The sequence below is a fragment of the Rhinoraja longicauda genome, chromosome 3, assembly GCF_053455715.1.
Source record: "Rhinoraja longicauda isolate Sanriku21f chromosome 3, sRhiLon1.1, whole genome shotgun sequence".
Classification (NCBI taxonomy): Eukaryota; Metazoa; Chordata; class Chondrichthyes; order Rajiformes; family Arhynchobatidae; genus Rhinoraja; species Rhinoraja longicauda.
The window spans coordinates 96,658,517-96,683,734 of record NC_135955.1 but is presented as its reverse complement, the minus strand read 5'-3'; the positions used below and the strand labels follow the sequence as shown (position 1 = coordinate 96,683,734).

Here is a 25,218-nt window from a genome sequence, read left to right as displayed (position 1 = left end):
AGTTCTGTTATACTGTTATGTTGCACGTCTTTGGAGTGTGGGAGGAAACCGAAGATCTCAGAGAAAACCCACGCAGGTCACGGGGAGAACGTACAAACTCCGTACAGACGGCGCCCGTAGTCGGGATCGAACCTGAGTCTCCGGCGCTGCATTCGCTGTAAGGCAGCAACTCTACCGCTGCGCCACCGTGCCGCCCCACGGTAGATCGCTGGTCAGCTTGGACTCGGCGGGCCGAAGGGCCTGTTTCCGCGCTGTATCTCTAAAGTCTAAAGTCAAGTTAAACCCATCACCGTGTGTTTGATACATTTGTAAGTAGACACAAAATGCTGGAGTAACTCAGCGGGTCAGGCAGCATCTCGGGAGAGAGAAGGAATGGGTGACGTTTCGGGTCGAGACCCTTCTTCAGTCTCGACCCGAAACGTCACCCATTCCTTCACTCCAGAGATGCTGCCTGACCCGCTGAGTTACTCCAGCATTTTGTGTCTGCATAGAAAACATAGAAAATAGGTGCAGGAGGAGGCCACTCGGCCCTTCGAGCCAGCGCCGCCATTCATTGTGATCATGGCTGATCATCCACAATCAGTAACCCGTGCCTGCCTTCTACCTTCAATTTAAACCAGCCTCTGCAGTTTTTTTTCCTGATACATTTGTAGAATCACTGCACTTTATTGCTGGAGCCGAGTGCAACTTTGAACTTCTGGTAGAAGGCTGGGATACGGTCTTCCTGCGCTGGCCAGTTCAGAATGCAGTGCGATTTAAACATTCCTCTTCGGAGGCAGAGCATCTGGTTCAACTTATAGTCGGGGATGTCTTGCAAAAAGATCAAGATAATGGCATCTCGGCTTTGCTGAATCACCTGCTGCATTGCATGGTGCACCTTGAACCTGCAGTCAACGGGGAGAATTCATTAGAGAGAAGCTTCTTCAAATGGTATTTACAACCCATATTGAGCAAGGATATTTTGCCCGTCAGAGCAAAACAGGCACAGCAATAGTTAAGGAGAGAAGATGAACCGTCTTAACCAACCTGATCTCCCGGTGGCTCAGCACTTCAACTCCCCCTCCCATTCCCAATCTGACCTTTCTGTCCTGGGCCTCCTCCATTGTCAGAGTGAGGCCCAGCGCAAATTGGAAGAACGGCACCTCATATTTCGCCTGGGTAGTTTACACCCCAGTGGTATGGACATTGACTTCTCTAACTTCAGATAGTCCCGGCTTTCCCTCTCTGTCCACCCCCTCCACCTTCCCAGTTCTCCCACCGGTCTTCCTGTCTCCGACTACATCCTATCTTTGTCCCGTCCCCTCCCATGACATCAGTCCGAAGAAGGGTCTCGCCCCGAAACGTCACCCATTCCTTCTCTCCCGAGATGCTGCCTGACCCGCTGAGTTACTACAGCGTTGTGTGTCTGCAGCATTAGTTAATTTCCACGCATAAACTGACGATCACTTTCAGGGAGATAATGTCAGTAATAACACCTCACACACTAGGTTCAGCTTTGTCATAAGTTCAGAAGTTCTAGGAGCAGAATTAGGCCGTTCGGCCCATCATTTCTACCCCGCCATTCAATCATGGCTGATCTATCTCTCCCTCCTAACCCCATTCTCCTGCCTTCTCCCCATAACCCCTGACACCTGTACAGAAGTACACACAAATAAGTCCTTCGGCCCACAACGTCTGTGTTGAAAATGATGCCAGGTTAAATCCCCTCTGCCTACACATTGGGCGGCACGGTGGCGCAGCGGTAGAGTTGCTGCCTCACAGCGAATGCAGTGCCGGAGACCCAGGTTCCATCCCGATTACGGGCGCCGTCTGTACGGTGTTTGTACGTTCTCCCCGTGACCCGCGTGGGTTTACTCCAAGATCTTCGGTTTCCTCCCACACTCCAAAGACGTACAGGTTTGTAGGTTAATTGGCTTGGTAAATGTAAAAATTGTCCCTAGTGTTTGTAGGATAGTGCTAGTGTGTGGGGATCGCTGGTCGGTGCGGACCCGGTGGGCCGAAGGGCCTGTTTCCGCGCTGTATCTCTAAACTAAACTAAACTAAACATGATCCATATCCTTCCATTCGCTGCGTATACACCGATCAGCCAAAACATTATGACCACTGACAGGCGAAGTGAATAACATTGGTTATCTTGTTACAATGGCACCTGTCAAGGGGTGGGATATATTAGGCAGCAAGCGAACAGTCAGTTCTTGAAGTGTAAGAAGATAACTGCAGATGCTGGTACAAATCAAAGGTATTTATTCACAAAATGCTGGAGTAACTCAGCAGGTCAGGCAGCATCTCGGGAGAGAAGGAATGGGTGACGTTTCGGGTCGAGACCCTTCTACAGACTGATGTCAGGGGGGCGGGACAAAGGAAGGATATAGGTGGAGACAGGAAGATAGAGGGAGATCTGGGAAGGAGGAGGGGACGGGAGGCACAGAGGAACTATCTAAAGTTGGAGAAGTTGATGTTCATACCACTGGGCTGCAAGCTGCCCAGGCGAAATATGAGGTGCTGTTCCTCCAATTTCCGGTGGGCCTCACTATGGCACTGGAGGAGGCCAATGACAGAAAGGTCAGACCGGGAATGGGAGGGGGAGTTGAAGTGCTCGGCCACCGGGAGATCAGTTTGGTCAATGCGGACCGAGCGCAGGTGTTGAGCGAAGTGATCGCCGAGCCTGCGCTTGGTTTCGCCGATGTAAATAAGTTGACATCTAGAGCAGCGGATGCAATAGATGAGGTTGGAGGAGGTGCAGGTGAACCTCTGTCTCACCTGGAAAGACTGTTTGGGTCCTTGGATGGAGTTGAGGGGGGAGGTAAAGGGACAGGTGTTGCATCTCGTGCGGTTGCAGGGGAAAGTGCCTGGGGTTGGGGTGGTTTGGGTGGGAAGGGACGAGTGGACCAGGGAGTTACGGAGGGAACGGTCTCTGTTGGATGCAGGAGAAATGGGCAGGAGTAAAGACCTGAGCGACTTTGACAAGGGCCAAATTGTTATGGCCAGACGGCTGGGTCAGAGCATCTCTGAAACGGCAAGGCTTGTGGGGTGCTCCCGGTCAGCAGTGGTGAGTACCGACCGACAGTGGTCCGAGGAGGGACAAAGCACAAACCGGCGACAGACAGGGTGTTGGGCGCCCAAGGCTCATCGATGCGCGAGGGCAACAAAGGCTATCCTGTCTGCTCCGAACCGACAGAAGGTCGACTGTGGCACAAGTCACAGAAAATTTCAATGGTGGTCACGGGAGGAAGGTGTCACAATACACAGTGCATCGCACCCTGCTGCGTATGGGGCTGCACACGGAGGACCAACAGCATATATAAGGCAGGTGGTTATAATGTTTTGGCTCATCAGGTCATAATGTTTTGGCTGATCGGTGTATATTCATGTGCCTATCCAAAACCCCGTGAAACCCCACTATCTTCCCTGCCTCCACCACACCGCGGATAGTGGGTTGCAAACACTCACCTTGCACTGAGCAAAAACCCTGCACATGTCCTCGAAACTTTGCCCTTCTCCCCTTAGAGCTATGCCCTTCAGTCTTTGACAATTCCACCCTGGAAAAAAAAATGTTCTGACTGTCTACCCTTTCTCTTCTTCTCATAATTTTATATACCACTGGAAGGTCACCCCTCGAACTTTGGCGTTCCAGAGTAAACAGTCCAAGGCTGCCCAACCTCTCCTTGTAGCTAATAACCTTTAATCCAGGCAGCATCCTGGTTAAACCACTTCTGCATAGAAACATAGAAAATAGGTGCAGGAGTAGGCCATTCGGCCCTTCGAGCCTGCACCGCCATTCAATATGATCATGGCTGATCATCCAGCTCTTCTCTCCATACCCCCTGATCCCTTTAGCCACAAGGGCCACATCTAACTCCCTCTTAAATATAGCCAATGAACTGGCCTCAACTACCTTCTGTGGCAGAGAATTCCACAGACTCACCACTCTCTGTGTGAAGAAATGTTTTCTCATCTCGGTCCTAAAAGACTTCCCCCTTATCCTTAAGCTGTGACCCCTGGTTCTGGACTTCCCCAACATCGGGAACAATCTTCCTGCATCTAGCTTCTCCAACCCCTTAAGAATTTTATATGTTTCAATAAGATCCCCTCTCCAAAGCCTCCACATCCTTCTCCTAACTTGAGGAAGGACATCCTTGCCATTGAGACAGTGCAGCGTAGGTTCACGAGGTCAATCCCCGGGATGGCGGGACTGTCGTATGAGGAAAGATTGGAAAGGCTGGAGTTTAGAAGGATGAGAGGGGATCTTATGGAGACGTATAAAATTATAAAAGGACTGGAAAAATGTTCCCAATGTTGGGGGAGTCCAGAACCAGGGGCCACACACAGTCTAAGAATAAAGGGGAAGCCATTTAAAACTGAGGTGAGAAGAAACTTTTTCACCCAGAGAGTTGTGAATTTGTGGAATTCTCTGCCACAGAGGGCAGTGGAGGCCAATTCACTGGATGAATTTAAAAGAGAGTTAGATAGAGCTCTAGGGGCTAGCGGAATCAAAGGATATGGGGAGAAGGCAGGCACGGGTTACTGATTGTGGATGATCAGATATGATCACAATGAATGGCAGTGCTGGCTCGAAGGGCCGAATGGCCTCCTCCTGCACCTGTTTTCTATGTTTCTATGTAATAGGGTGGCCCTTCATGCAAGGGTGGGCGCGGTGGCGCAGCGGTAGAGCTGCTGCCTTACAGCGCCAGAGACCCGTGTTTGATCCTGACTACGGGCGCTGTCTGCACGGAGTTTGTACGTTCTCACCCGTGACCTGCGTGGGTTTTCTCCGGGTGCCCCGGTTCACATTCCAAAGACGTACAGGCTTGTAGGTTAATTGGATTTGGTATAAAATTGTAAAGTTTACCCTCGTATGTAGGATAGCGCGAGTGTACGGGGTGATCGCTGGTCAGCGCGGACTCGTTGGAACAAAGGGTTGTATCTCTCAAGTCTGTATCTCTAAAGTCTAAAATGTAGACCATGGTTCAATGGGGCCGAAGATCGACACAAAACGCTGGAGTAACTCAGCGGGTCAGGCAGCATCTCTGGAGAGACGGAGTGGGTGACGTTTTGGGACGAGACCCTTCTTCAGACTGAGAGCCAGGGGGAAAGGGAAACGAGAGATGCGGACGGCGATGCTAAGAAGTGCAGAACAAATGAATGAAAGATGTGCAAAAAAGTGACGATGATAAAGGAAACAGGCCATTGTTGGCCGTGGGCTGGGTGAACAAGAGTTGCAGACAATGAGACTCAACAAGACAACTTTGAAGCTGGCAGAATGACTTGTGTGGGGGAGGGATGGAGAGAGAGAGGGGATGCAAGAGAAATTCAATACTTTGAAGAAGACATCCGATCAATGGGGCAGTATGGCAAATCTCCATGCAATTTTGGTAGGACAAATCAAAATAGGACGTACAGGGTAAATGGTAGGGAATTGAGGAATGCAGTGGAACAGAGGGATCTGGGAATAACTGTGCATTGTTCCCTGGAGGTGGAATCTCATGTGGATAGGGTGGTGAAGAAGGCGTTTGGTATGCTTGCCTTTATAAATCAGAGCATCGAGTATAGAAGTTGGGATGTAATGTTGAAATTGTACAGGGCATTGGTGAGGCCGAATCTGGAGTATGGTGTGCAGTTCTGGTCGCCAAATTATAGGAAGGATGTCGACAAAATGGAGAGGGTACAGAGGAGATTTATTAGAATGTTGCCTGGGTTTCAGCACTTAGGCTACAGAGAGAGGTTGAACAGGTTGGGTCTTTATTCTTTGGAGCGTAGAAGGTTGAGGGGGGACTTGATAGAGGTTTTTAAAATTTTGAGAGGGACGGACAGAGTTGATGTGGGTAGGCTTTTCCCTTTGAGAGTGGGGAAGATTCCAACAAGGGGACATAGCTTCAGAATTGAGGGACAAAGGTTTAGGGGTAACATGAGGGGGAACTTCTTTACTCAGAGGGTTGTGGCTGTATGGAATGGGCTTCCGGTGGAAGTGGTGGAGGCTGGCTCGATTTTATTATTTAAGAGTAAATTGGATAGGTGTATGGATAGGAGGGGATTGGAGGGTTATGGTCTGAGTGCAGGTAGATGAGACTAGGTCAGGGAGAATGGTCGGCGTGGACTGGTAGGGCCGGACAGGCCTGTTTCCATGCTGTAGTTGTTATATGTTATATATATATGTTAAATACTTGGTGACATTTGGTAAATGCCATAGCGTCATACAGTGTGGAAACAGGCCCTTCGGCCCAACTCGCCCACACCGGCCAACAATGTCCCAGCTACCCTAGTCCCACTTGCCTGCGCTTGGTCCATAACCCTCCAAACCTGTCCTATCCATGAACCTGTCCAACTGTTGCTTAAACAATGGGATAGTCCCAGCCTCAACTACCTCCTCTGGCTGCTCGTTCCATACACCCACCACCCCTCTGTGTGAAAAAGTCACCCCTCGGTTTCCTATGTTGGGGGGAGTAAATCTGTGGAATTCACTGCCTCAGAAGGCAGTGGAGGCCAATTCTCTGAATGCATTCAAGAGAGAGAGCTAGATAGAGCTCTTAAGGATAGTGGAGTCAGGGGGTATGGGGAGAAGGCAGGAACGGGGTACTGATTGAGAATGATCAGCCATGATCACATTGAATGGCGGTGCGTACAGGCTCGAAGGGCCGAATGGCCTCCTCCTGCACCTATTGTCTATTGCCTATTAAATCTTTTCCCCTTCACCTTGAACCTAGGTCCCCATGTCCTCGATTCCCCCACTCTGATGCAAGAGACTCTGTGCATCCACCCGATCCGTTCCTCTCACGATTTTGTACACCTCTATAAGATCACCCCTCATCCTCCTGCGCTCCATGGAATGGAAACCCAGCCTTGCTCAACCTCTCCCTGCGGCTGGCGCCCTCTAGTCCTGGCGACGTTCTCGTGAACGTGCGGTTTCCCCGGCGTGCGTACCTCCTGCACCAGGGATCCTTGAGGAGCTCCCCGGTCATGAGGAAGATGATCTTTCTGCTGCGGCTGATGTTGGCCACGATGGACTGCATCTCGGAGACACCGGCTTCCGAGTCCCTCTCCTCCAGGCAGAAGCGGAACGGAAGCTGCTCGTACCTCTCCAGGGGCATCAGGCAGTCGTTGACCCACTCGGCGTCGCGCTTGGCGTGGACGACGTAGGCGTCGAACGCGAAGCGGACGTCCGGCCGGTCGATCTCCCGGAAGCCGAACAGCTGGTTGACCGAGACGTCCCAGTACAATTCCAGCCTCCAGCCCTGGAACTGCACCAGGAGCACGACGAACAGGAGGACCAAGATGGCGCTGCTGCTGATGATAAAGGCCCCCCTGAAGGGGACCGCGTCCTTGCAGGGGGAGGTGTCGAAGGAGGCCACACTGCTGTTGTGGTAGCTGAGGGGCGTGTTGCAGATGTACTGGCTGGCCAGGCTGGGGATGCTGCTGTTGGTGGCGTTGATCCAGGTGACAAACCAGGAGATACTCGCGCACGTGCAGTCGAAGGGGTTGGACCCCATGTAGAGGGCCGACAGGTTGCTGAACACCTGGCCGAAGACCTCCTTCGACACGGAGGTGATGAGGTTCTTCTGCAGGCGCAGGGACTCGAGCGACGCGATGTCGTCGAACACGTGAGCCGGGAGGAAGTTGACGTTGTTTAGGCTTAAGTCCAGCATGCCTAGCCGACGCAGGCCCTGGAAAGCTCTCAGCGGGATCTCATCCAGCCCGCTGGATTGCATGTCCAGTATCTGTAGGTCGGCCAGCCCACGCAGGTAAAGAACAGGCCCCCCGGGGTTGGACGTCTTCCAGAGCCGGGCCAGGTTATTGTGCTGCAGCTTCAGAACCTGAAGATGCCGGAGCCCCTGGAAGACATCCGGGTCTAAGTTGGCCAAGTTGTTGTTGCTGAGGTCGAGGACGGTGAGGTTGAGAAGAGGGCGGAAGGGGGACGGGCGGAAGCCCAGCGTGGCGATCTTGGACTTGGCCAGCATCAAGGCCCGCATGGAAGGGACGTGAATGAACGAGGAGGGCGTGAGGATCAGCCGGGAGTTGAAGGAGAGGTAGATCTCCTCGATCTCGTTCAACCCCTGGAACTCTTCTCCAGTGAGGGCTTGATAGATGTAGTTGAGACCCAGGTCCAGTTTCCTCAGCTTGCTGAAGCTGGAGAAGGCGCCGGCCTCCAGCTTTCCAATCTTCATCCTTGTCAAGTTCAAAGTGACCAGTGGAGACTCGGCAAGAGATGCCAGCGTTTCATTGCTTATGGTCTTAAAGTCCACCTGGCAGTTATACAAGCTGAGGTATTTGAGGCTCGTTAAGCCGGAGAAGGTATGCCCATTGATACCTGCGATGGTATTGTATTCCAAGTTGAGCTGGACTAAGTTTTTCAACCATTGAAAGGAGTAGTCGTCGATGCTGGACTGGACTTTGTTGGACACGTCCCGTGCTTTGAGGCTTTTCTTCAGGTTCAAACTCTGTAAATTGTCCAACCCGTTAAACGTTTCGTTGGTGATACGTCCGATGACGTTGTTTTCCAGATTCAGGTACACCAAACGAGGTAACCATTGAAACGCTTTGCCCGGCAATATGGCTAACTTGTTGTCAGACAAGTCTAGAAAGGCCAACTTGGTCTTCGCCAATGCGGAAAGAGTATTCGCTTCCAATTTCAGGTAGGTGTTCCTCAGAAAAAGGCTGGATATGTCCGTTCCTGCCAATTCTTCACACAGTTGCTTCGTGACGTCCGGCTGGAGAGCAACATTGTTCAGAACCACAGAGCGTAGGCTTCCAATTGTGCTGAAACATTTCGGTTCAAACTGTTGAAGAGAAGAAGACAACGGATTAAGTCTGTGTAGGAAGGAACACAGGGGAAGGGGAAGGAAAGGGGGAGGCCATTTAAAACTGAGGTGAGAAGAAATTTTTTCACCCAGAGAGTTGTGAATTTGTGGAATTCTCTGCCGCAGAGGGCAGTGGAGGCCAAATCACTGGATGAATGTAAGAGAAAGTTAGATAGAGCTCTAGGGGCTAGCGGAATCAAGGGATATGGGGAGAAGGCAGGCACGGGTTATTGATTGTGGACGATCAGCCATGATCACAATGAATGGCGGTGCTGGCTCGAAGGTCCGAATGGCCTCCTCCTGCACCTATTTTCTATGTTCTAACTGCAGAGGTTGGTTTACACCAAAGATACACACACACACAGTGAACGGTGGGACTCTGGGTAGCGTTGTTGAGCAGAGAGGGCTAGAGTACAGGTACATAGTTTGTTGAAAGGGTCATCACAGGAACATTGGCCTTCTTCAGTCAGTGCATTGAGTTTAGAATGCATAGGAAGGAACTGCAGATGCTGGTTTAAACCAAAGATAGACACAAAATGCTGGAGTAACTCAGCGGGTCAGGCAGCATCTCAGACTAAAAGGAATAGGTGCCATTTCTTGCTATTGAGGGAGTGCAGCGTAGGTTCACCTGGTTAATTCCCGGGATGGCGGGACTGACATGTGATGAAAGAATGGGTCGACTGGGCTTGTATTCGCTGGAACTTAGAAGGATGAGAGGGGATCTTAAAAAAATAAAATAAGATTCTTAAGGGATTGGACAGGCTAGATGCGGGAAAAATGTTCCCTATGTTGGGGGAGTACAGAACCAGGGTTACAATTTAAGAATAAGGGGTAGGCCATTTAGGACTGAGATGTGGAAAACATTTTTCACCCAGAGAGTTGTGAATCTGTGGAATTCTCTGCCATAGAAGGCAATGGAAGCCAATTCACTGAATGTATTCAAGGGAGAGTTTGATATAGCTCTTAGGGCTAATGGAATCAAGGGATATGGGGAAAAAGCAGGAACAGGGTACTGATTCTGGATGATCAGCCATCATCATATTGAATGGCGGTGCTGGATCAAAGGGCCGAATGGCCTACTCCTGCACCTACTTTATATGTTTTAGGTCGAGACGTGTCTCAACCCGAAATGTCAGCTATTCCTTTTCTCCAGAGATGCTGCCTACCCCGCTGAGTTACTCCAGCTTTTTGTGACTCTCAGTGAGTATGGAAGTTGGGAGGTCCTGCTAATAGACAATGGACAATAGACAATAGCTGCAGGAGGAGGCCATTCGGCCCTTCGAGCCAGCACCACCATTCAATGTGATCATGGCTGATCATTCTCAATCAGTACCCCGTTCCTGCCTTCTCCCCGTACCCCCTGACTCCGCTATCCTTAAGAGCTCTATCTAGCTCTTTCTTGAATGCATTCAGAGAATTGGCCTCCACTGCCTTCTGAGGCAGAGAATTCCACAGATTTACAACTCTCTGACTGAAAAGGTTTTTCCTCATCTCCGTTCTAAATGGCCTACCCCTTATTCTTAAACTGTGGCCCCTTGTTCTGGACTCCCCCAACATTGGGAACAGCATTGCAATTGTATAAGACGTCGGCGAGGCCACATTTGGAGTATGGTGTTCAGTTTCGGGCACCATGTTATCGATGGTGTTGGGAACGATGTTGTCAAGCTGGAAAGGGTGCAGGGAGGATTTACGAGGATGTTTGCCAGGACTCGAGGGCCTGAGCTATAGGGAGAGGTTGAGCAGGCTGGGACTCTATTCCTTGTAGCGCAGGAGGATGAGGGGTGATCTTATAGAGGTGTACAAAATTATGAGAGGAATAGATCAGGTAAATGCAGAGAGTCTCCCAGAGTAGGGGAATCGTGAGGACATGGGTATAAGGTGAGGAGAGGAATGATTTAGTAGGAACCTGAGGGATAACTTTTTTACTCAAAGCGTGGTGGGTGTATGGAACGAGCTGCCGGAGAAAGTAGTTGAAGCAGGTATTATTGCAACATTTAAGAATAAATTTTGACAGGTACTGTACATGGATGGGACAGGTTTGAGTACAGGAGTAAAGAGGTCCTTCTGCTGTTGTATAGGGCCCTGGTGAGACCATATCTGGAGTATTGTGTGCAGTTTTGGTCTCCTAATTTGAGGAAAGACGTACAGGTATGTAGGTTAATTGGCTGGGTAAATGTAAAAATTGTCCCTAGTGGGTGTAGGATAGTGTTAATGTACGGGGATCGCTGGGCGGCACGGACTTGGTGGGCCGAAAAAAGGCCTGTTTCCGGCTGTATATATATGATGATATGATAAAGACATCTTTGCCATTGAGGCAGCGCAGCGTAGGTTCACGAGGTTAATCCCCGGGATGGCGGGACTATCTTATGAGGATAGATTGGAAAGACTGGGCTTGTATTCACTGGAGTTTAGAAGGATGGGAGAGGATCTTATTGAGACGTATAAAATTATAAAAGGACCGGACAAGCTAGATGCAGGAAAAATGTTCCCAATGTTGGGGGAGTCCAGAACCAGGGGCCACACAGTCTAAGAATAAAGGGGAGTCCATTTAAAACTGAGATGAGAAGAAACTTTTTCACTCAGAGAGTTGTGAATTTGTGGAATTGCCTGCCACAGAAGGCAGTGGAGGCCAATTCACTGGATGAATGTAAAAGATAGTTAGATAGAGCTCTAGGGGCTAGTGGGATCAAGGAATTTGGGGAGAAGGCAGGCACGGGTTACTGATTGTGGATGATCAGCCATGATCACAACGAATGGCGGTGCTGGCTCGAAGGGCCGAATGGCCTCCTCCTGCACCTATTTTCTATGTTTCTATGTTTGGCGGGATATGGGCCAAACACAGGCAGGTGGGAATAGTGTAGACGTTTGGACGGTGTGTGCAAGTTGGGCCGAAGGGCCTGTTCCTGTGCTGTATGGCTCTACGACTCTCCAATTGCGAGCCCAAAATACTCTACCTGAGTTAGCTTATTGAAGGACAGGTCCAACTGGTACAATGTGGTGTTGCGAAGGTTGGCAAAATCGTTTGGTTTCAACTGCACAATCTTGTTAGCGGACAGCAGGAGGCTTTCCAGCTTTGGTAATTGCTGATCAACTCCTATTCTGGCCGACAGCAGCTGATTGTAAGACAGGTCCAGGATTTGCAATTCCTGACAGAGAAACAAAATCTGGTCACAACAGAATGGATTTCATCACAGTACATTTCAACCTTTTGTACACCAAATGACATACAGGTTTGTAGTTTAATTGGCTTGGTGTAAATGCACGGTACAGCTATAATCTATAAGAGATAGACAATAGACAATGAGTGCAGGAGGAGGCTATTCGGCCCTTCGAGCCAGCACCACCATTCACCATGACCATGGCTGATCATCCACAATCAGTACCCCGTTCCTGCCTTCTCCCCATACCCCCTGACTCCGCTATCCTTAAGAGCTCTATCCAGCTCTCTCTTGAAAGCATTCAGAGAATTGGCCTCCACTGCCTTCTGAGGCAGAGAATTCCACAGATTCACAACTCTCTGACTGAAAAGGTTTTTCCTCATCTCCGTTCTAAATGGCCTACCCCTTATTCTTAAACTGTGGCCCCTTGTTCTGGAAACAGATACAGCGTGGAAACAAGGCCCTTCGGCCCACCGAGTCCACGCCGCCCGGCGATCCCCGCACACTAGTACTAAGCCAATAAACCTACAAACCTGTGTGGAAGGAAACCCGAAGCACCCGGAGAAAACCCACGCAGGTCACGGGGACTCCGTACAGACAGCACCCGTAGTCAGGATCGAACCCGGGTCTCTGGCGCTGTGTGGCACCAACTCTACCGCTGCGCCACCGTGCCACCCTAGACTTGGATTGTTTTCTCTGGAACGTCAGAGTTTGTGGGGACAGTTGATAGACGTATATAGACAATAGACAATAGGTGCAGGAGGAGGCCATTCGGCCCTTCGAGCCAGCACCGCCATTCAATGTGATCATGGCTGATCATTCTCAATCAGTACCCCGTTCCTGCCTTCTCCCCATGCCCCCTGACTCCACTATCCTTAAGAGCTCTATCTAGCTCTCTCTTGAATGCTTTCAGAGAATTGGCCTCCACTGCCTTCTGAGGCAGAGAATTCCACAGATTCACAACTCTCTGATTGAAAAAGGTTTTCCTCATCTCAGTTCTAAATGGCCTACCCCTTATTCTTAAACTGTGGCCCCTTGTTCTGGACTCCCACAACATTGGGAACATGTTTCCTGCCTCTAACGTGTCCAACCCCTTAATAATCTTATACATTTCGATAAGATCCCCTCTCGTCCTTCTAAATTCCAGTGTATACAAGCCTAGTCGCTCCAGTCTTTCAACATATGATAGTCCCGCCATTCCGGGAATTAACCTAGTAAACCTACACTGCACGCCCTCAATAGCAAGAATATCCTTCCTCAAATTTGGAGACCAAAACTGCACACAGTACTCCAGGTGCGGTCTCACTAGGGCCCTGTACAACTGTAGAAGGACCTCTTTGCTCCTATACTCAATTCCTCTTGTTATGAAGGCCAACATTCCATTGGCTTTCTTCACTGCCTGCTGTACCTGCATGCTTCCTTTCAGTGACTGATGCACTAGGACACCCAGATCTCATTGTACGTCCCCTTTTCCTTACTTGATATAAAATCATGCGAGGCATTGATAAGGTAGACATGAATATTTAGGCAATGGAGGGGTCTTGCCCAACGTGAGCTCTCGGGAGAGGTGTGAGCTACAGGGAGAGGTTGAGCAGGCTGGGTCTCTATTCCATGGAGCGTAGGAGGATGAGGGGTAATCTTATAGAGGTGTACAAAATCATGAGAGGAATAGATCGGGTAGATGCACAGAGTCTTTTACCCAGAGTAGGGGAATCGAGGACCAGAGGACACAGGTTCAAGGTGAAGAGGAAAAGATTTAATAGAAATCTGAGGGGTAGCTTTTCCACACAGAGGGTGGTGGGTGTATGGAACAAGCTGCCAGAGGAGGTAGTTGAGGCTGGGACTATCCCATCATTTAAGAAACAGTTGGACAGGTACATGGATAGGACAGGTTTGGAGGGTTATGGACCAAACGCAGGCAAGTGGGACTAGGGCAGCTGGGACATTGTTGGCCGGTGTGGGCGAGTTGGGCCGAAGGGCCTGTTTCAACACTGTATCACTCTATGACTCTATATGGATAATGTGCAGGCAGATAAGAGTTGGTTTTCAGTTTAGTTTAGTTCAGAGGTACAGCGCGAAAACAGGCCCTTCGGCCCACCGGGTCCGCCCCGCCCAGCGATTCCCCGCACACTAACACCATCCTACACACACCAGGGACGATTTTTACATTTTTACCAAGCCAATTAACCTACAAACCTGCACGTCTTTGGAGTGTGGGAGGAAACCGAAGATCTCAGAGAAAACCCACGCAGGTCTCGGGGAGAACGTACAAACTCCGTACAGACGGCAGTCGGGATGGAACCCGGGTCTCCAGCGCTGCAAGCGCTGTAAGGCAGCAACTCTACCACTGTGCCACCGTGCCGCATTGGCATGATGTTCAGCACAGACGTTGTGGGCCTGTGTTGTGTTGTTCCTGTGTTGTACTTTTATTAAGACAGAACCTTTTTCCCGGGTGGGTTTTTAACATTACAGGGCGTAGTTTTAAGATGAGGGGGGGATAGTGTAATGGAGATGTGCTCGGCAAGTTTTTCTTTTACGCTGAGAGTGGTAGGGGGCCACAACGCCCGTGGTCAGGATGGAACCAGGGTCTCTGGCGCTGAACGGCAGCAACTCTATCGCCACCTAAAATCTCAAGTCCAGACGGGATTAAAAGAGTTTTGTACAGGTAGATGAGATCAGATTAACTTGGGGCGGTCACGGTGGCGCAGCGGTAGAGTTGCCGCCTTACAGCGAATGCAGCGCACGGAGACCCGGGTTCCATCCCGACTACGGGCGCCGTCTGTACGGAGTTTGTACGTTCTCCCCGTGACCTGCGTGGGTTTACTCCGAGATCTTTGGTTTCGTCCCACACTCCAAAGACGAGCAGGTATGTAGGTTAATTGGCTTGGTATAAATGTTTAAAAAAATGTCCCTCGTGGGTGTAGGACAGTGTTAGTGTGCGGGGATCGCTGGTCGGCGCGGACCCGGTGGGCCGAAAGGCTTGTTTCCGCGCTGTATCTCTAAACTAACTGTACCGCTGCCTAAAATCTCAAGTCTAAACGGGACTGAAAGGATTGTACCGACCGGCAGATGAGGTCAGATTAACTTGGGGCATTGTGTTCGCCACAAACATTGTGGGCCAAAGGGCCTGTGCCTGTGCTGTGCTGTGTTCAGGGTTGTAAACAGCCTGAAGTGTGTGGTTCTTCGTTCTTGGTTCTTGGTCCTCTAAAATATTCCAAATGGAATTTAAACTGGAGGTGGCAGAGTATGGACTTAAGCAAGGAGGGCTTCTTGGAGAAGAAGAGCTGCCTTAAATGTAGCTGTGTCTGGTTGAGTAACTATAGTAGGGTGAAGACTATTCCATGCTTTAATGAGTTGCTGTACACATCTGTCTTGATAGCTGGTATCTCAAATTGAATCGAATGCCCTGGTCTACTCCTGGTAGGTTTGTGTTTGGTGTAGATGTGGTAATCTATGTCACTGGAATTTAGAAGGATGGGAGGAGATCTTATCAAAATGTATAAGATTATTAAGGGGTTGGACACGTTAGACATGTTCCCAATGTTGGGGGAGTCCAGAACAAGGGGCCACAGTTTAAGAATAAGGGGTAGGCCATTTAGAACTGAGACGAGGAAAAACATTTTTCAGTCGGAGAGTTGTGGAATTCTCTGCCACAGAAGGTAGTTGAGGCCAGTTCATTGGCTATATTTAAGAGGGAGTTAGATGTGGCCCTTGTGGCTAAAGGGATCAGGGGGTATGGAGAGAAGGCAGTTACTGAGTTGGATGATCAGCCATGATCATATTGAATGGCGGTGCAGGCTCGAAAGGCCGAATGGCCTACTCCTGCACCTATTTTCTATGTTTCTTTGTTAAATGTAGTTGTGTCTGGTTGAGTAACTATAGTAGGGTGAAGACTATTCCATGCTTTAATTGTGCGATGGAAGAATGAATTGTTACACACATCTGTCTTGATAGCTGGTATCTCAAATTGAATCGAATGCCCTGGTCTACTCCTGATAGGTTTGTGTTTGGAGTAGATGTGGTAATCTATGTCGAGCTGACCATTTAACATTTTGTAATAAACAGGTCAGAGGGGGGGCTTTACGTCTGCCTTGGAGAGCGTCCCAACCCGATGAATTTAGAAGTTCGGTAACACTTGCTTCTCTCTCTCTCTCTCTCTCCTAGATATTTGTAACAAAACGAGCTGCCTGTCTTTGGAACCCGTTCGGTTACCTGAATGCCTCCAAAAACATCGTCCGCGATCAGCTTGATTCTGTTGGACCGTAGGTGCAACTCAGTCAGGATTCTGCAGGTGGAGAAGCACTGTGAGGGGAGCGTGAACAGCTGGTTGTGTTCCAGTGCCAGCACGCTCAAGGAGGGAAGGGCCTGGCAGATGGTCCCGTCGACCTTGGGGATGACGTTGTAGCCAGCACGCAGGACACGGAGCCGGGTGTACCTGGACAGCACGGAGCCGGGCAGGTGCTTCAGCTGGTTGTGGGAGAGGTTGATCTCGGTGATGTTGACGGGCAGGTCTGGCGGAATCGCGGACAGCCTCAGGTGACTGCAGTCAGCGACCAGGTCCCTGACCTTACACCGGATCTCGGGGGCCGCCGCGGCGACGCTGAAACACGACACGGCGACGAGACCAGTCCACAGGGCAAGCGCTTGGAAATACATCTTCACCCGGGGAACCTTCAGCATCGCATTTCCTGCAAAAGATGAAACGGACGTTTAGTCCAGAGACGGACTACAAAATGCTGGAGTAACTCAGCGGGACAGGCAGCATCTCTGGAGAGAAGGGATGGGCGAAGTTTTGGGTCGAGACCCCTCTCCAGAGTCTGGTGTCGAGTCCGAGGAAGGGTCTCGTCGACCTGAAACAATAGACAATAGACAATAGGCGCAGGAGTAGACCATTCGGCCCTTTGAGCCAGCACCACCATTCATTGTGATCATGGCTGATCATCCCCAATCAATACCCCGTGCCTGCCTTCTCCCCATACCCCCTGACTCCGCTATCCTTAAGAGCTCTATCTAACAATAGACAATAGACAATAGGTGCAGGAGTAGGCCATTCGGCCCTTCGAGCCAGCACCGCCATTCGACACCCATTTTATGTTATCCCACTATCCCATCCACTCCCTAAACATTATGGACAGTTTAGAGGCCGATTAACCTACAAACCCACACGTCTTTGTGATGTGGATGGAAACCGGAGCACCCGGTGGAAACCCACGCGGGTTTGCACATGCAAACACATACAGACAGCACCCGAGGTCAGGATCAAACCGTTGATGTGTCAAGCAAAATCAGACGCAATTTGAAAGTTTGTCAGCTTTTTTTACCTTCTTGAATTCTTTGACAATAGACAATAGGTGCAGGAGGAGGCCATTCGGCCCTTCGAGCCTGTACACACCGCCATTCAATGTGATCATGGCTGATCATTCTCAATCAGTACCCCGTTCCTGCCTTCTCCCCATACACCCTGACTCCGCTATCCTTAAGAGCTCTATCTAGCTCTCTCGTGAATGCATTCAGAGAATTGGCCTCCACTGCCTTCTGAGGCAGAGAACTCCACAGATTCACAACTCTCTGACTGAAAAGGTTTTTCCTCTTCTCCGTTCTAAATGTCGCCCATTCCTTCTCTCCAGAGATGCTGCCTGTCCCGCTGAGTTACTCCTGCATTTTGTGTCGATCTTCGGTGCAAAACCAGCATCTTCAGTTCCTTCCTACACAGTTAGTTGAGAGATTTGGTTTAGTTTCTGTTGTCACCTGTACCGAGGTGCAGTGAAAAGCTTTTTTGTTGCGTACAGTCAGCGGAAAGACAATACACGATTATAGTCGAACCATCGACCCATAACAGTGTGGAAGCTGGAGGGGAGGGGGGGGGGGGGGGGCAGCATGTTGGGGGGGGGACAGGACAGTTCAGTGAACGTTAGTGACTTTACATCACTGGTGCGGCTCGGCCGCTGGACTTAACATCGCCCGGTGCGGCTTGGCCGCGGGGCCTTCCATCGCACGGTGCGGCTCGGCCGCGGGGCCTAACATCGCCCGGTGCGGCTCGGCCGCGGGACTTATCTGCGCACGGCTCGGTCGCGGGGCCTTCCATCGCCCGGTTCGGCCGCGAGACGTCTCAGCGCCCGGTGCGACTCGGCCGCGGGGACTTCCATCCCCTTGCGGGGACTGTGCGGGTCGGTCGGAGACGAGCTGTCTGTCCGTGGGCGTGGGGAAGGGAGTGGAAGTTTTGTTGCCTCCATCACAGTGAGGGGGTGTTTGGAGTCACTGTGATGGACGTTTGTGTTGGGGTCATGTGTCTTGTGTTCTTTTTTTGTGTGTGACTGCTATGTAGTTTCGTTCGGTGCCTTGGTACCGAATGACAAATAAAGCTCTGTTGAACTGTTGAAGTGAAAGTTCAGTGAAGCATGCAGGTACAGCAGGCAGTGAAGAAAGCCAATGGAATGTTGGCCTTCATAACAAGAGGAGTTGAGTATAGGAGCAAAGAGGTCCTTCTGCAGTTGTTCAGGGCCCTAGTGAGACCGCACCTGGAGTACTGTGTGCAGTTTTGGTCTCCAAATTTGAGGAAGGATATTCTTGCTATTGAGAGCGTGCAGCGTAGGTTTACTAGGTTAATTCCCGGAATGGCGGGACTGTCGTATGTTGAAAGACTGGAGTGGCTAGGCTTGTATACACTGGAATTTAGAAGGATGAGAGGGGATCTTATCGAAACATATAAGATTATTAAGGGGTTGGACACGTTAGAGGCAGGAAACATGTTCCCAATGTTGGGGGAGTCCAGAACCAGGGGCCACAGTTTAAGAATAAGGGGTCGGCCATTTAGAACGGAGATGAGGAAAAACTTTTTCAGTCAGAGAGTTGTGAATCTGTGGAATTCTCTGCCTCAGAAGGCAGTGGAGGCCAATTCTCTGAATGCATTCAAGAGAGAGCTAGATAGAGCTCTTAAGGATAGCGGAGTCAGGGGGTATGGGGAGAAGGTAGGAATGGGGGTACTGATTGAGAATGATCAGCCATGATCACATTGAATGGTGATGAATGCTGGCTCGATGGGCTGAATGGCCTCCTCCTGCACCTATTGTCTATTGTTAGTAACTTTATCGGAACCAGAAACATGGCGGCACTTGTGTACTGCCCAGGCGAGGTCTGTTGTGGGATTTTACCGGGTTGTACGCAAAAACAAAGCGATTCACTGCATCTAGGTACTTGTGATAATAAAGCATCATTGACTCTTTCCATCACTAGCTCTGTCCTGCACACTAAGGGGCAATTTACAGTAGCCAATTAACCTGCACGTCTTTGGAGTGTGGGAGGAAACCGGAGCACCCGGAGAAAACCCACGCAGGTACAAACTCCGTACAGGCAGCACCCGTGGTCGGGATTGAACCCGGGTCTCCGGCGCTGTCAGGCGGCAACTCTACCACCGCGCAACACTTAGTATTCCTGTCCCTGCTGTAATTCTGCAGACGTCCGATAAAGCCAAGGGCAGCAGCACAAGGTTTTGTGAAAGGACACGCCTTCAGTCAATGGATGACCTCAGAGCTTAAACACAAGCCGGAAGCACACCGCTGTGACTGGGAGAGTCTCAGACTGGGAGAGTCTCGTTTAGTTTAGACATACAGCGCGGAAACAGGCCCTTCAGCCCACCGGGTCCGCGCCGACCAGCGATCCCCGCACACTGACACTATCCTATATAACTATTAACAAGATCATCTCTGACCCCTCTCACCCTGGCCTCAAACACTTCGAAGCACTTCCCTCTGGAAGGCGACTCCGGACTGTCAAAGCAGCCACAGCCGGACATAAAAACAGCTTTTTTTCCCACAAGTGATAGTTCCACTCAACAACCAAAGTCTGTAGTCTCTTTTTTGCTCTGGTTTATTTTCACCCACATGTTTAGACCGTAATGTTGTATCCTTATTGTTTTTGATGTGTTTATGCTTTATTCTTAATTGTTAACTGTATGTTTGTGTTGTCATTTGTGAGCGGAGCGCCAAGGCACATTCCTTGTATCTGCACATACTTGGCCGATAAACCTATTCACACAGTCTGAAGAAGGGTCTCGACCCGAAACGTCACCTGTTCCTTCTCTCCTGACCCGCAGAGTTACTCCAGCGTTTTATCATATCATATCATATCATATCATATATCTACAGCCAAAAACAGGCCTTTTCGGCCTTCCAAGTCCGTGCCGCCCAGTGATCCCCGTACATTAACACTATCCTACACCCACTAGGGACAATTTTTACATTTACCCAGCCAATTAACCTACATACCTGTACGTCTTTGGAGTGTGGGAGGAAACCGAAGATCTCGGAGAAAACCCACGCAGGTCACGGGGAGAACGTACAAACTCCTTACAGTGCAGCACCCGTAGTCAGGATCGAACCTGTGTCTCCGGCGCTGCATTCGCTGTAAAGCAGCAACTCTACCGCTGCGCTACCGTGCCGCCTCCCATTTTGTGTCTACCTCCCATTTAAATCCAGCATCTGCAGTTATTTTCCTACACACACTGGGGATAATTTTACATTTTATACCAAGCCAATTAATAGACAATAGACAATAGGTGCAGGAGTAGACCATTCGGCCCTTCGAGCCAGCACCGCCATTCAATGTGATCATGGCTGATCATTCTCAATCAGTACCCCGTTCCTGCCTTCTCCCCATACCCCCTGACTCCGCTATCCTTAAGAGCTCTCGCTAGCTCTTAAATTAAACTACACACTAGTACGTCTTTTGGAGTGTGGGAAGAAACCGAAGATTTCGGAGAAAAACCCACGCAGGTCACGGGGAGAACGTACAAACTCCGTACAGACAGCGCCCGTAGTCGGGTTTAGTGGGATATGGGCCAAACGCAGGCTGGTGGTACTAATGTAGATGTGGCATGTTGGGTGGGGTGGGCAAGTAGAGCTGTTGGGCCTGTTTCCACGCCATGTGACTCTATGTATTAAATAAATGGGAAGTATATAAAGGGATATGTATCTCCACTGGGATAACTGAAGTCTGGCACTGAATTCAGCTTCAGTTCAGTTCACTTCAGTTCAGTTCTGGTTTATTGTCATGTGTACCGAGGTACAGTGAAAAGCTTTTATACTATCCAGTTCAAGTCAAGTCAAGTCAAGTTTATTTGTCACATAAATATACAAGATGTGCAGTGAAATGAAAGTGGCAATGCCTGCGGATTGTGCTAAACTACAAAACAGAATAGAATTTATTTTTTTTAAACACAAAAAATAAATTAATTGGTTGGTTAATTAATTAATTAATTAATTAGTTGGCAGAAAGACCATACGTGATTACAATCGAGCTGCTCACAGTGTACAGATAGATGGTTGCTGTTTCTTGCCGAAGGGGTTGGACACGTTAGAGGCAGGGAACATGTTCCCAATGTTGGGGGAGTCCAGAACAAGGGGCCACAGTTTAAGAATAAGGGGTAGGCCATTTAGAACTGAGATGAGGAAAAACTTTTTCAGTCAGAGAGTTGTGAATCTGTGGAATTCTCTGCCTCAGAAGGCAGTGGAGGCCAATTCTCTGAATGCATTCAAGAGAGAGCTGAATAGAGCTCTTAAGGATAGCGGAGTCAGGGGGTATGGGGAGAAGGCAGGAACGGGGTACTGATTGAGAATGATCAGCCATGATCACATTGAATGGCGGTGCTGGCTCGAAGGGCCGAATGGCCTTCTCCTGCACCTATTGTCTATTGTCTAGTGAAAGGCGGTATGTAGCCAAGGTGCGGCCTGGCACCACTTGCAAGCAGAGCAAATCAGCAGCCACTGGGCCTGCTGCCAGCAGTAACAAGAATCAACAAGAACGTCAACAGTGTATTACAACAGATTAGCAAAACAGAGCAGTGCAGTGTGGGGCGGCACGGTGGCGCAGCGGTAGAGTTGCTGCCTCGCAACGCCGGAGATCCGGGTTCCATCCCGACCACGGGCGCTGTCCGCACGGAGTTTGTACGTTCTCCCCGTGACCTGCGTGGGTTTTCTCCGGGTGCTCCGGTTTCCTCTCACGTCCCAAAGACGTGCAGGTTTGTAGGTTGATTGGCTTCGGTAAAATTGTGAATTGTCCCTAGTGCGTGTAGGATAGTGCTCATGTGTACGGCGTGAACTCGGTGGGCCGAAGGACCTGTTTCCATGCTGCATCTCTAAAGTCGACAGGAACGATTCTGGCACAGCTACGCAAATGTAAAATCGGGATCACCCAAGTTAATCTCGGGTTTTTAAAAATTAATGCCATGAATCATCCAAGTGACTCGGGCGTGAAACAAACAGCAGACTCACCGGACGCTTGAGTTTGAGTTGAGTTTATTGTCACGTGTACCGAGGTACAGTGCAAAGCTTTTGTTGCGTGCTATCCAGTCAGCGGAAAGACAAGTCAGGCTTAATGTCCCGGAAGGAACTGCAGACGCTGGTTTACCCCGAAGATGGACACAGAATGCTGGAGTAACTCAGCGGGTCAGGCAGCATCTCCAGAGAGAAGGAATGGGTGACATTTCAGGCTGAGACCCTTTTAGATTTTTTTTTTAGATTTAGAGACACAGCGCAGAAACAGGCCCTTCGGCCCACCGGGTCCGCGCCGCCCAGCGATCCCCGCACACTAACACTATCCTACTGGGGACAATTTTTACATTTGCCCAGCCAATTAGCCTACAGACCTGCACGTCTTTGGAGTGCGGGAGGAAACCGAAGATCTCGGAGAAAACCCACGCAGGTCACGGGGAGAACGTACAAACTCCGTACAGACGGCGCCCGTAGTCAGGATCGAACCCGGGTCTCCGGCGCTGCATTCGCTGTAAGGCAGCAACTCTACCGCTGCGAGACTGAGAGCCCGGGAGAAGAGGGGGACTAGAGATATGGAAGGGTACAAGGAGCATGCAAGGTCTGAAAGGAACAGGTAGAACCAGATGATAATCAAGGAAATGTAGAATGGTGACAACGAGGCAGACAATCAGTACATTTAATCAGGAGGACAGTGAAACTAGTCTGAGAACTAGGATGGGGGAGGGACAGAGAGAGAGGGAAAGCAAGGGTTACTTGAAGTTAGAGAAGTCAATGTTCACACCACTGGGTTGTAAGCTGCCCAAGCGAGATATGAGGTGCTGTGCCTCCAATTTGCGCTGGGCCTCACTCTGACAATGGAGGAGGCCCAGGACTGAGAGGTCAGTGTGGGAATGGGAGGGGGGGGAGTGTTTAGCAACCGGGAGTTGGCATAGGTCAAGACGCACAACCCAGCATTTTGTGTCTATCTTCTACAGCACATGCTTGTCGTTCTGCAAGCTGTTGCCAGCCAACACCCACTTAACGTTCAAAAGTGACAGGAGAAGAATTAGGCCATTCGGACCATCAAGTCTACTCCGCCATCCAATCATGGCCGAAGTATCTCTCCCTCCTAACTCCATACTCCTGCCTTCACCCCATAAACCCTGACACCCGTACTAATCAAGAACCTATCTATCTCTGCCTTTAAAATAACCATTGACTTGACACTTCACCAGCACCTAGGGTTGCCAACTATCTCACTCCCAAATACAGGACAAGGTGACGTCACCGCCCCGCGCCCCACGTGACCTCACCCAGCCAGCGGCACCAATGGCGGCCGCCCGGGCCGGGAGGCGGGTTGCTACGCAACCTCCGTCAGGCGGCGCCCGGGCCTCCGGAACAAGACTATCCGGGGCTAAAATGTCGGAAACCTAGAGTGTCGGGACGTAACTGTCGGGACCTACAGCGTCGCGGCCTATAGTGTCCGGGCCTACAGTGTGCGGGCCTACAGTGTCCTGGCCTACAGTGTCGGGGCCTACAGTGTCCGGGCCTACAGTGTCCGGGCCTACAGTGTCCGGGTCTACAGTGTCCGGGTCTACAGTGCTCAGGCCTACAGCATCCGGGCCTACAGTGTCCGGGCCTAATACGGGACAAAGGCTGTCCCGTACGGGACAAACCAATTTAGCTCCAAATACCAGATGTCTTGGCTAATGCGGGACAGTTGGCAACCCTACCAGCACCACCCACCCCTGACAAGACCCAGACAGTTCACAAACCAGGCAGGCCATCATGGAACTGGTAACATTGATCCAATTGTTCCAAAGTTAACACTCATTCACAAGATTCACCTTTGGTTTTAGTTTTAGAGATACGGCGCAGAAACAGGCCCTTCGGCCCACCGAGTCCGCGCCGACCAGCGATCCCCGCACACTAACACTATCCTGCACACACACTAGGGACAATTTACAATTCCTTTCACCGTATTTGGAGGAAACCGGAGCACCCAGTGAAAGCCCACGCAGGTCACGGGGAGAACGTACATGCTCCGTACAGGCAGCACCCGTAGTCGGGATCGAACCCATGTCTCCGGCGCTGTGAGGCACCAACTCTACCGCTGCGCTACCGTGCCGCCCTAAAATGAATTTAGCTGAATTTAGCTTTTTGTTGACCGCAGCTAATAAACAATCTCTTTCCAATTTACTTGTGCAGTGCATGAAGGTATGTGGTTAATGCGCAGGCTGATGAGATGAGTTACCTTGGCATCAGATTCGTCACAGACACTGTGGCCCACAGGGCTGTGCCTAACCACCAAAGTTTATACATTTCATGCTACTTCTAAACTGATCTTAATATCCAAAATGTAATAGAAACGGAACTGCAGATTCTTGTTTATATCGAAATGGACACAAAGTGCTGGAGTAACTCAGCGGGTCAGGCAGCGTCTCTGGAGAACATGGATAGGTGACGTTTCACAGAGCGCTGGAGTAACTCAGCGGGTCAGGCAGCGTCTCTGGAGAACATGGATAGGTGACGTTTCACAGAGTGCTGGAGTAACTCAGCGGGTCAGGCAGCGTCTCTGGAGAACATGGATAGGTGACGTTTCACAGAGCGCTGGAGTAACTCAGCGGGTCAGGCAGCATCTCTGGAGAACATGGATAGGTGACGTTTCACAGAGCGCTGGAGTAACTCAGCGGGTCAGGCAGCATCTCTGGAGAAAAGGAATGGGCGATGATTCGGGTCAGAACCATCAGTCTGAAGAAGGGTCCCTACCCGAAACGTCCCCTATCCATGTTCTCCACCGATGCTGCCTGACCCGCTGAGTTACTCCAGCACTTTGTGTCTATCTTTGTGATACAAACCAGCATCTGCAGTTCCTTCCTACACACAATGAATCCAGAGTCTGAATAAGGGTCCCGATCCAAAACACTACCTCTCCATGTACTCCTGGGATGCTGCCTGACCCACCAGGTTACTCCAGCATTTTGTTTCTATGCTCCAGAAATGCTGCCTGACCCGCTGAGT

General features: G+C 50.3%; 1 protein-coding gene across 1 annotated transcript in view; it reads right to left on the bottom strand.

The window, feature by feature from the left end:
- Positions 1-572: 572 nt before the first annotated feature.
- tlr3 (toll-like receptor 3) overlaps positions 573-25,218 on the bottom strand; it is a 25,782-nt gene continuing 1,136 nt past the window's right edge. The window contains exons 2-5 of the mRNA XM_078396705.1: positions 16,163-16,638; positions 11,747-11,938; positions 6,919-8,771; positions 573-884 (exon numbers count right to left, since the gene is read on the bottom strand). Coding sequence (XP_078252831.1) covers positions 656-884; positions 6,919-8,771; positions 11,747-11,938; positions 16,163-16,630 — 2,742 coding nt within the window. The 5' untranslated portion in view covers positions 16,631-16,638 and the 3' untranslated portion in view covers positions 573-655. The remainder of the gene's footprint in view (positions 885-6,918; positions 8,772-11,746; positions 11,939-16,162; positions 16,639-25,218) is intronic.